The sequence below is a fragment of the Scyliorhinus canicula genome, chromosome 20 (genome assembly GCF_902713615.1).
Source record: "Scyliorhinus canicula chromosome 20, sScyCan1.1, whole genome shotgun sequence".
Lineage (NCBI taxonomy): Eukaryota > Metazoa > Chordata > Chondrichthyes > Carcharhiniformes > Scyliorhinidae > Scyliorhinus > Scyliorhinus canicula.
In genome coordinates, this window is record NC_052165.1 from 67,491,435 (window position 1) to 67,503,834 (window position 12,400).

General features: G+C 44.2%; 1 protein-coding gene across 7 annotated transcripts in view; it reads right to left on the reverse strand.

The window, feature by feature from the left end:
• Positions 1–12,227, reverse strand: part of LOC119955200 (ataxin-7-like protein 1) — a 280,989-nt gene extending 268,762 nt beyond the window's left edge. For 6 of the 7 annotated variants that reach the window (XM_038781200.1, XM_038781199.1, XM_038781198.1 and 3 more), the window contains exons 1-2: positions 12,010–12,227; positions 11,563–11,631 (exon numbers count right to left, since the gene is read on the reverse strand). In XM_038781200.1, coding sequence (XP_038637128.1) covers positions 11,563–11,631; positions 12,010–12,106 — 166 coding nt within the window. In that variant the 5' untranslated portion in view covers positions 12,107–12,227. Of the gene's footprint in view, positions 1–11,562; positions 11,632–11,753; positions 11,810–12,009 lie in introns of those variants that run through there. The other variant, XM_038781201.1, reaches the window with a different exon arrangement.
• Positions 12,228–12,400: the final 173 nt, after the last annotated feature.

Sequence of the window (12,400 nt, forward strand, 5' to 3'; positions counted from 1 at the left end):
GTCCTGGCTTGAATGCAAGATTGTAGGCACAGGGTTATAGATAAAATCAAGTAGCACTTCAACGCAAAATCACTTCTAACTTCTTACGAATCAGAATTCCTGAAGAATGAAAACCTCTCTGATGTTGGAATACCCGAATACAAATAGGGTCAGCTACTCCATAAACTGCTGAACACGAGGAGAGAGGTTTGACATTCCACAAAGAGCATGTCTTGGCTGAGCGTTACATGGGGCTAGGAACTCACAGAACATAGGCAAGGTAGGAAATGAAACATAATTAAGCCAAAAAACAATCAAGTACAGAGAGCGCCAAGAAAGCCCAGAGAGTAAGTTGGGTACAAGACTGTTATAACCTGCCTGCTTACCATTGGCTGGGGACTAATGACAATACCTCAATCCTATGGGAGTATGAGCTTCCCCAATGAAGGGGGCGGAGAAATCATTAGCAGACTCCCTGCATAAATAGAGCTGGCCAGTTTGGAACCAGCAGAGAGAGGAGTGAGCTGCAAGGGAAGTTGCCGCTGCTATTGTATATATATATGTTATTGTAAATAAATGTTATTTCTTTGTATCCTGAAGACTCGTGCTGGATTCTACGTGGCCCTCACAAAACTGGCGACGAGGATGGGATGTTATAACCTGCCTGCTTACCATTGGCTGGGGACTAATGACAATCCCACAATCCCGTGGGAGTATGAGCTTCCCCAATGAGGGGGGCGGAGAAATCATTAGCAGACTCCCTGCATAAATAGAGCTGGCCAGTTTGGAACCAGCAGAGAGAGAGAGAGAGAGAGAGGAGTGAGCTGCAAGGGAAGTTGCGGCTGTTGTATATATATATATGTTATTGTAAATAAATGTTATTTCCTTGTATCCTGAAGACTCGTGCTGGATTCTTCGTGGCCCTCACAAAAAACATGTACTCACTGCTGATACGGCAGACCTTCTACAACTACCCACTTTCCACAGTCAGATAATAAAGTCCCATAATCACAAAGCATCAAAATGTAGGGACAGATTAGTATAGGTGTATCCACATATATCCTGCTAAGTGAGGCGCTGTTATTTTTGTCGTAGAACTTGAAATGATAAGTTCCTATAAACTGAATAAAGTGTGCTCATCAACAGTTTACCAAATACATTGTTGATTATTTTAATCCATTCATGAAAGTCAACTGATCATCTGATTTTCACGATCACGTTGTACAAAACGGATCTGCAAATGTCTCATTAATCAATTAAACTGTACAAGCTTGAAAGGTGCCATCATGGCTGCCTGTATCATTATCCGGTATTAAATTGCACTTTGGAGGAGGGACAGTAAGTAAGCAAATGGCAGCACGCAGCCACTTCACATATTATACTGATTAATTCTGTCAACACTTTACCTTTTTTACAGGTTAAATAAATCACTACTTGACTGAGTAGTTAATCACGTCATAAAGCTAATTAAACCGCATCTGTGATTTCCTGAACAATGAGATATGCTCAGTGGGATATTTAGTGGCCAGGGAGTATGCTCATGATTTACATGACCTTAGGTCACCGCAGACACGAGCATCATTTTTACTATCAACAATCGACATGACGAGTATCTGGTTTAGGATTAACAAAATGGGGAAAAAATATTGCCAATTCATCATGTCAGCAAGCACATCAATTACACATTCTTCAATTCGTGAGTCATTCAATAATATTTAGATGCTTGAGATTACATCACAGAATTCGAGAGTGAGAAACTGAGTTAATGAATGGCAGCTGCGTGCGAGTAGGGTTCATTCTTTGATTCACAGGCATTTGAGAGGCAGACAATCCATTGCAGTACTGAAGGAGCACTGCACCCTCAGAGGTAAAAGATCCCACGGCGCTATTTCAAAGGAAAGCAGGGGAGTTCTCCGTGGTGTGCTGGCATACATTCATTCTTCAACCAACATCATTAAAACTGATTATCTAGTCATTCACAGGAAATCGACAAATGGTTTATTCAATGTATTACAGGGGCCTCTCTCAATGACTCAAATAAATTCATCAGTGGAGTCTTAAATCCACCCTGAATTCACTCACCCCAGCCAAACAAATGCAATAGCGGTTGAGAAGGTGAAAATTCTGCTGCTGACTGCTATGCACTGGGAAGTGCATGTTCAGCATTCTGCTCGACTGCCACGCCGTGATCCTGTCAGCACTCACCGCCAAGTTCATGAATCCTGCTGTCATTCCATTTGCAGACTGACTCTTGAATAATGGCTGCCTGAGTGAGGTGCCTGCCAAACTGTACCCTAACCAAGTCAGTAGCTTTCAAAAGCAAGGGGGAGGAATTCAGCCAAAACAAATACATGAAAAATTGACCAAAAGGTGCAGAATACAGATGTATTCTATCATGTATAAGCCTGTGGGAGTTTGAAGAGGAATTAGTCACAGAGGATTCCTGAAGACTACAGGTGATGGGGACTGGTGAGAGGGGTTGATACATTCAGGTAAGATCAAAGGAACTTTTTTTTTAAATTCCAATTGAGGGGCAATTTAGCTTGGCCAATCCACCTACCCTGCACATCATCTTTGGGTTGTGGGGGTGAGACCCATGCAGACACGGGGAAAATGTGCAAACTTCCACACGGACAGTGACCCGGGGCCAGGATCGAACCCGGGTCCTCCTTGCCATGAGGCAGCAGTGCTAGCCACTGTGCCGCCGTGCTGCCCTGAGATCAAAGGAAAAGTAAGTCTGAGCACCTTCCCATTACTCAACCACATATAGGCGGGTTAATTTTACCACGTAACTGACATGAAATATATTGCACTAAACACCATATTGATAAACACAAGATAAGATCAGTATCAGAATATTAAATACACATTTATATAATCCAGAATAGAACAACGTAAATATAGAAGTCATACATTACAACCCAACTTGAATGAATTTTGCTAGTGGACAATTTTTTTTTTCAAAAATATACTTTATTCATAAAATCTCAGGAAAAAAATGACAAAAACATTTGAAATTGTCACAACTGTATAGTATGATGTTTGCATTTTCTCCAGAGGTCCAGATTTATTGGGGTTTCTTCAATTCAATAATAATGGCATTACACACATTTCAATATTTATATTACAATTATTTTTAAACTGTTTACATTGGTCATGTTACACCCTACAGTGCTTCAATACAGTTTTATACATTTAGTTTTAGCCACCCAGACCGAAGGGTTTTACACGGTTACCAGCCCCTCGGTGTACATTTGCTGAAAGGCCTTACACAGTGGCCTTTCCCCATTGTGCCTTGGTGGTGGCTGCCCCAAGCTTGAGTGGGTCCCATAGCACGTAGTCCTGGACCTTGGAATGTGCCAGTGTGCAACACTCGGTCGAGGACAATTTTTTGCACTGGAAGATCAACATGTCCCGTGCAGACCAAAAAGTTAATGACCCTCCAGCAGCAGTTTATGTTTGTCTCGGTGTGCGTTCCTGGGAACAGTCCGTGGGGCAGAGTCCTGCGTCACAGAGCTGCTCGGGATGAACCTCAGCAAAGACCACTGCATCTCTCTCGAGACCTTCTTTGCCCCGCAGCTGCTCCGAGGGCAGCTTGCGACGGCGCTGAGCCTTCGGGTGTACATGAAGAATCTGACGGGGAGCGCCCTTCTCACCACCAGCTAAGCTAGGTCTTGGTGCTTGTTTGAAAGTTCTGGTGATGAGACAGTCTGCCAAATGACTCTCACAGTCAGCTCAGGGAACCATCCAACATGATCCATCGTCTCCTTGTCCATGAAGGCCTCGAGGACATTATGTGTAGACCATTGCTTGAGGTCAAATATGTTTTTCTTAACAAATGTTTCCACTAGGGACAGGTGATACGGCGCGGTCCAACTGCTTGGAGCATTCTGCGGCAACGAGGCCAGGCCCATCCTTCATAACACCGGGACAGGTAGAACCTCAGTATGTAGCGACACTTGGCGTTTGCATACCAGGGGTCCACGCACAGCTTGATGCAGTCGAACACAAAGGTGGCAATCTGGATGAGGATGACGTTGGGTATGTTTCTCCCTCCATTATCCAGAAATTTGTGCATGGTGTCCCTTCGGACACAATCTATCTTTGATCTCCAGATGAACTTGAAGATGGCTGCTGCGGCGTAGAATCGGGGAATGGGCCAGACCTGCACCATGCATGGCAACACCGATAGTACCTCACACCTGATGACCAGGGTTTTGCCCGCAATGGAGAGGCAGCGTTGCTCCCACATGCTCAGTTTCCGTCTTACCTTGGTGATGCGCTCCTACATCTAACCTGAAAAAGTAAAATACGCAAGCAACGGCCAGATGGGACCATCCGCTCCAGGATGGAATTCCACTTTGTGTCCTGTGCGTTCACGATCAGGTCCACCGACATCAAGCCAATGTTCTTCTCTGACCACTGCCTCCTACTGGCCGACTGTGAAACCCCTCTTTGAGCCTCCACCTCTCTGGTGAGAAGCAATCAAGGGGAACATCAAGAGATTTTTCATCTTCAAAGTTGTTTGGAGAGAGAGAGAGAGAGAGAGAGACAGGGGGGACATGTCCAGACTCCAGAAAAGTATGCCGAATCTGCTCAGGCTGCAGGCAATGGGGGTTGATGTCAAGGAGGATCTCCAAGAGGGGGAGCCAGCAAGCCTTACTCTATACCTTGGAGGCCTCCAAGGTTATCTTCCGGGCCAGAGTCCGCTCCGTGGAGCAGGATGAAATGTGCTTGTGCTTCTTCTTCCAAAAGGTGAACAGAGAGACCTCAGCAGCAGCCAGAAGGAAGAAGATGGCTCACTAAAGTCATCGCAGTCTGGCATCCTGAGGATCAGCAAATCCTTTTATGCCGGACTGTATGCTCTGAAGCCAACAGATAGCATGGCTTCCCAAACATTCCTGTCGTCTGTCACAAAGGTCTTGGACGACAGCGAAGGGAAAAGCCTGGACAAGGCGCTAACTCTGGATGAGCTGACAAAGGCCGTCACGTCCTTTGAGACGTAAAACTCCTGGAAACGACGGTTTACCGGCTGAGTTGTATTCGGCACTGTGGAACTGGACGGGCCCAGATCTGTTGGAAATGTACAAGAGTATGCTTCTGGTCGGCAGCATGTCAAAGTCCATGAGGAAAGGCATCATTGCCCTCATCTAGAAGCAGAAGGGGGAAAGAGAAGAAATTAGACATTGGCGACCCATTTTGCTTTTGAATGTGGATGATAAAATTCTAGCCAAGGTCATCGCCAATCGGGTCAAGTCTGCTCTGGAGTCGATGATCCACCCTGACCAAACCTGTGCTGTACCCGGCAGGAAGATCTCTGATAGCCTCGTGTTTCTTAGGGATACGATTGCCTAGGTACAGGACAGGAAAGTGAACACCTGCCTCATCAGCCTGGTCCAGAAGACGTTTGGCAGAATATTGCACACCTACATGATGGATGTTTTATCCAAAATGGGGTTTGGGTCCAACTGCTCTACACAAGCATCAGTCGCGGTCTCAATCAACAGGTGGGAATCAGAACGCTTTCAGACCAAATCTGGAGTCAGGCAAGGCTGCCTCCTCTCCTTTGTCCTGTTTGTGTGTTGTCTAGAACCTTTTGCTGAGTCCATCAGGAAGGATCTGGGCATAGGAGAAGTGACAATCCCAGGCAGCGGAGGCATTCGGATCTGGATGACGTTGCCGTCTTCTACCCAGATCCTGTGCCGGTGCACATGCTCTTGAACGCCTGGGACCAGTTTGAACTGGCTTCGGGAGCCAAGGTAAACCGTGGAAGAGCGAGGCCATGTTCTTTGGTAACTGGGCTGACTGGTCCTTTGTCCCCTTCACCATCAGGTCAGATTACCTGAAGGTGCAAATGGACAAATATTTAATTTTATCTGGTGTCAACTGTGACTCACAGCAAACTAGGTATGATTAATTTTGCACTGACCCACATCTATTTACCACCTTGTGTAACATGTGACAAATGTTGCATTTATTTATATTTTATCTGGGTACGTCACAACCACAAGACGTAGCAGATCCCCCCTCAAAGAGAGCTGAAAGTTGTTTTCAGCATAAGACCATAAGACATAGGAGTGGAAGTAAGGCCATTCGGCCCATCGAGTCCACTCCGCCATTCAATCATGGCTGATGGGCATTTCAACTCCACCTACCAGCATTCTCCCCGTAGCCCTTAATTCCTCGCGACATCAAGAATTTATCTATCTCTGCCTTGAAGCCATTTAGCGTCCCGGCCTCCACTGCACTCCGCAGCAATGAATTCCACAGGCCCACCACTCTCTGGCTGAAGAAATGTCTCCGCATTTCTGTTCTGAATTTACCCCCTCTAATTCTAAGGCTGTGCCCACGGGTCCTCGTCTCCTCGCCTAACGGAAACAGTTTCTTTGCGTCCACCCTTTCTAAGCCATGTATTATCTTGTAAGTTTCTATTAGATCTCCCCTTAACCTTCTAAACTCCAATGAATACAATCCCAGGATCCTCAGCCGTTCATCATATGTTAGACCCGCCATTCCAGGGATCATCCGTGTGAATCTCCGCTGGACACGCTCCAGTGCCAGTATGTCCTTCCTGAGATGTGGGGCCCAAAACTGGACACAGTACTCCAAATGGGGCCTAACCAGAGCCTTATAAAGGCTCAGTAGCACATCGCTGCTTTTATATTCCAACCCTCTTGAGATAAATGACAACATTGCATTCGCTTTCTTAATCACAGATTCAACCTGCATGTTTACCTTTAGGGAATCCTCGACTAGCACTCCCAGATCCCTTTGTACTTTGGCATTGTGAATTTTCTCACCGTTTAGAAAGTAGTCTATGCTTGGATTCTTTTTTCCAAAGTGCAAGACCTCACATTTTCTCACGTTGAATTGCATCAGCCATTTCCTGCACCACTCTCCCAAACTGTCTAGATCCTTCTGCAGCCTCCCCAGCAGTTGAACAGAACACGTGAATGAATGCTTAACTTGCCCAAAAATTAAACTTGCAGATCAAGAGTGAATCATTGGCTCAGAATTTGTCAAAGCCCTTCAGCACACTGTATTTAAGCTTTAATGAATATGCAGAAGTAGGCATGTTGAATGGACACATTCTGCACACACGAAACTGAAGCACCAAACTAACAGTTCACACAACATAAGAGGAACATAATTAAACAAACAACTTTTCGGGTGGCTGCAAGAAATAAAAGTTCAAATAAGTATTACACTTTGGCAAAGACAACAAAGGTTTGAAGATGATCATGTCTGTCAGATGAAGGGAAACTAAGCTGACTTCAAATTTTTTTAAAAACTTAGAGTACCCAATTTTTATTCAAATTAAGGGGCAATTTAGCACGGCCAATCCACCTACCCTGCACGTCTTTTGATTATGGGGGCGAAACCCACACAAACACGGGGAAAATGTGCATCTCCACACGGACGGTGACCCAGAGCCGAGATGGAACCCAGGTCCTCGGCACCTTGAGGCAGCAGTGCTAACCACTGCGCCACCATGCCGCCCCCGTTGAATGTTTCTAAGGCAAAGATAGATTTTTGAATAGTCAAGGAATTAAAGGTTATAGTGAGCAGGCGGGTAAGTGGAGCTGAATTCACAAAAAGATCAGCTATGATCTTATTGAATGGCGAAGCAGGCTCGAGGGGCCAGATGATCTACTCCTGCTCCTCATTCTTATGTTCTTATGATCCTCCCTGCCATCATTTTACACTGGTGGTAAACTGATTGCTCGATTCCTCTGCATTTTCCCCATTCTCCCCCCCCACCCACCGCCATCATTAAATCCGCCAATGAGTGGCCTGGAAAATTCCTTCCCTTAAGTTCAGCGTGTACGATCTCAAAACACATTGCAGTAACTTGTCAAGGTTTCTTTGACAGCACCTTCTAAACCCAGAATCTCAAATCCCGAGAAGGACAAGGTCAGTAGGTAAATGAAAGCACCACCACCTACAAGTTCCTCTGCAAATCAGGCACAATCCTGACTTGAAAATATATTTCACTGTCACAGAGTCAATATCCGGCAATTGCCTAACTATCAAGCGGACTGCAGAAGCTCAAGAAAGCTGCTCAGATCAATTAGGAATGGGAAATAAATGCTACATCACAAACAAATATAAAAATATACACATTTAAGAGGCTTAACTTTGGGACATTTTTATTTAAAATTATTTATTCAAACTATTACGGTTTACAGACTACGGTTACAAACTATTACTATTACTCAGCCCATCGAATCGAAGGCTTATTGCAAGAAGAATCCAAGACTAATTCCACTTGCTCAACCTCTCTCATGCATCTTGTTCTGTTTCAAATCTTTAGCCAATTTTCCCCAAATATGCAATGGTCTTTGCATCCAACACTCCCTGTGAAAAAGCATTCTTTGCTCCAACACACTGTAAAATAATTATTTTAACCAATGTTCCCAGTAAATTGCGAGACCCAGCCTGAAGGTATCGCACGTGGAGAAATCTAGCTCCATGCAAAATAACAAAATTTTAGAGGAAACACTGACCCTAATCTCTCTCCTTACTCTGTGAAGATTTTAAATTAATGACTGCTAGTCACTGTCTCCCCAACTAGAAGTCTCACCCAAATCACTCCGTCTAAAGGTGTTCATAATTTTCAATATCTCTATCAAATCTAATGAGCCTCCTCTGCTCCACTGAAAACAGCCCCATCCTTACAACTGCCATGTTCAATGAATGTGCTCTATAAACTCTTTATGGATTGTCCTTTCCGTAATTAAGTGTCCAAAACTGTACATACTAGTCTAATTATGGTCTCATCAATGTTTTGCATAAATCCATTCTTACTACTTAACTCTTGTAAATTATTTCCTTATTTATAAAATAGCTTTATTTTTGTTTTATTTACCTGTATTATTTGTTTTATTTAGCTGTATTATTTGTTTTATTTACCTGTCTCACATACAGGGAATTACACGCATGAACTTCTGGATCCTTATGTTCATCCACATTTGCACATCTTTCCATTAATTGTATACTCGCGATCCTTGTATTTTTCGAGCAAAAGTATTACCTCACCCTCATCCACAATAGATTGCATGCTCCATCTGTCTCTTTCTGCAAATCTATATCTTTCTAAGTCCTCCTTATTGTGTGCTAAAACTCCTGCTGTGTCTCAGACAATTTCAAGATTGTGTTCTCTACATTCAAATGCAAAGCAAATGTTCATACCGAGATCAATTTAGGACTGATATCTGGTACACCTCTATCAGTCCCTTTTTGCCACGCCCATTCACCCTACCACACTGTTCCTTGGCCATCAACCAACTTTCTATCCATACACTCGATTTCCTCTTATACCAACTGCCTGCATTTTTCTAAAAAGCCTCTTGCAAGACACCTCATGTAGAGCCCTCAGGAAATGATTTTTCTTTTAAACAGATGGCATTTATTTCCAGGTTGCTTATCTTCTCCTCTTGCAGAAAATAAATCTTTGCTCATACTTACTCTGTCCGTAATGTCAACAGTTTTCTTGGAGTAAAAAGTGAGCCAATGTGTTCATAAAACACAGCCCCCCCTGTGAACTTCCCAAAGCTTGTTTGATTTTTTTGGCTACACCGCTAATTGGAAATATAATATTTTTTTTTAAATCAGAGTTTGAAGAAGAAATACCCAACCCAACCAACTCCAGTTTATGCGGAGAATGACATTCCCTGATGTACAGTATGCAGAACCCCAGCAGGTACATCTTTTGGTCAAAAGGACTCTCACCACAAAAGTCATAAAGGCATCAGAAACAGGAAAAAAAGAACAAGAGGTTAAAAAAGGAACTAGTTGGTTGAAGGGATTTAGTATAGCGCATGAATAGAACTTACGTAGGACTTCTCAGAAAATTTAATTTTGGCTGGAGAGGGGGGACACAGATGCAAAATACAGAAGAACTCTGAAATTTGCAAATCCACTGCGATTTACTTCCCACTATTTATTAGACAACGGTCAATTGTGAGAAGGTATCGTACCATATATAAAACCTCAAGGTGTAGGCTGAGGTATGCAAATCACTTTCTCAGAATTGTTATTTCTAATATATTGTGATATACAAGTGAGAGCATGAACTGTACTGCTCAAAAGAAAAAACTGTCTAAGATGAGGAAACCAAAGAAGTTACTTTCCACCTTCAAACTATAAGGCATTTCAATTACATTGTGGTTCGATGGAGAATTAAAGTAATTTTACTGGGTAAAACAGAATTAAGATATTTTAACTAATGTGACAGAATGAAACAGACTATGGTGTGAACACTACAACTATGAGAGCATCCCTGTGACTGACTGTCAGCAAAAGACCCCAAACGGGGTCTGGACAGAGTAGATATGGAAAACATTCCCCCACTGGTGAAAGGATTGGAAACCAGAGGGCACAGATTTATGTTGGCAAAAAAGCAAAAGGCGGCGACAAGGAGGAAAACCAAAGTTAAGATCCGGAATGCACTGCTTGGGAGAGTGTGGTGGATACAGGCTCAATTAAGGCATTCAAGAGAGAATTGGATCATTATCTTAAAAGGAGGAATGTTCAGCGTTACAGGGAGTAGGCAGGGAGGATGGCACTAAGTAAATTCCTCCCTCACAGAGCCAGCACGTACATGACAGGCTGAATGGTCTCCTTATGTGCTATAACTATCCTACGATTCTATAGCCTTCAGGTTGACTGAACACACAGCACTCAAGGTTTTAAATTAGCATCAGTCAAACCTATTTGGCACTTCATTTGTATATACCAAAAAATACTAAATGACATAATATTTAATAACGACATGACTATCACTGACACATCTTCATTACCTGGTTTCCAAAAAAATATAGCTTAAGTGGAAATTTTCAGCACTAAAACCTGAAAACCATATTCCTGTGTACCAAATGCAACAATATTTGCTGAATTTGAGCCTTTTTCATATGAGCCAGCATGGCACTGTTTCCTCTGGAAAGAGTTTGTCCAACCTAGGTAATCCTGAATTCAGCATTCTAGGTGTCAATGCCCCTTTCAACTTAATCAGACAATTCATATCAACAGAACTGCAAGCTAAAACAAATCTCTATCAATACATTTTTGGTATTTGCAATTAAGTGGAATTTCATTATCAGTTCAAGATTTTAAAGCCATTTTACACAATCATTACATTGAAAAGTTGAAAAGTCATTGTCAAAACTTCAGAAACTCTGCATGTAAATATACCTGTGATGGCAGCATCATTAAAAATGTATCCAGATCAATAGAAAGACAATACAGTTCACAACATACATGTAGCTTCCAGGATTGCCTGAGATCCTGAAGCTGCAGTTAAGATCAGGCGAAAATCAAACTTAACTTTCAATCACAAATTACATGTTGTGTGTAATGGAAAGCATTTAATGCTTTGGTAGCTCCATGCCCTGTGAGCACTATTGACACACATACACACACACACAACAAATGTAAACATTGTGCAATCAGTGTCAGAAGTCTGTCATTCCGTTATTGCAATACCTGTCAAAGATTGGCGACTGGTTAACATGTGGGAACTATATTTCACTTTGTATTTGCAGGATGGTGTGTTGTTGTCTTGAGCATCACGGCCACCCTTACCTTCTTTATTGAGCCTCATCACCTCTCTATTCTTCCCACCCTCTTTTCCAGTGTCTTCTGATTCTGTATCTACACATGGGTAAATGGAAAAGGAAAGAAATGAAATAAAGGCAACATGGTAGTTAATGTTCAATCAGTGGCACCTCATTAGATGGAATAAGCAATTTTATTGCTAGTGTTTATCTGTCTACCTGGGCCACATGGGGGGGTGGGGGAGAGAGACACTTCTTTCAATTCATCCTTTCACACACGAACACACAGTCAGTGGGGGAACCTGCTGAGGAGAGGCTGCACCCCGGAACGGGCCCAGCCCCGGCTCCCTGTCTGTGTCTCCCGGGCTGGGCCGGCCGGGGGGTGGGGAGCCCGGGACCACCCGCAGCCCCTGTCACACACACTCGCCGCCTGGGCCCGCGGGGATGGGGATTGGGGGCGGAGGGGGGCGCTTACTGTCCGCACACTGCACTCTGGCAGCGTCGATCCAGCTGGACCAGGGCTTGCCCAGGAAGGCCTCGGGACTCGGCACTTTCCGCTCCAGGGTCGCCATTGCTCTGCCTTCTTGTTCCTCCGCTTCCCTTCGCCAGAGCCTGACGTCAACTTCGGCTCCTTCCCGCCATCTTCAACCGAGTGGGAGGGGAGGAGGAGGAGGAGTGGGAGGGAGGGAAGGAGAGAGGTGGGAGGAGGGAGGAGAGAGGGAGTGGGGGGAGGGAAGGAGAAGGAGTGGGAGGGAGGGAAGGAGAGAGGAGTGGGGGGGAGGGAAGGAGGAAGGAGTGGGAGGGAGGGAAGGAGAGAGGAGTGGGAGGGGGGGGAGGAGAGGAGTGGGAGGGAGGAGAGAGGAGTG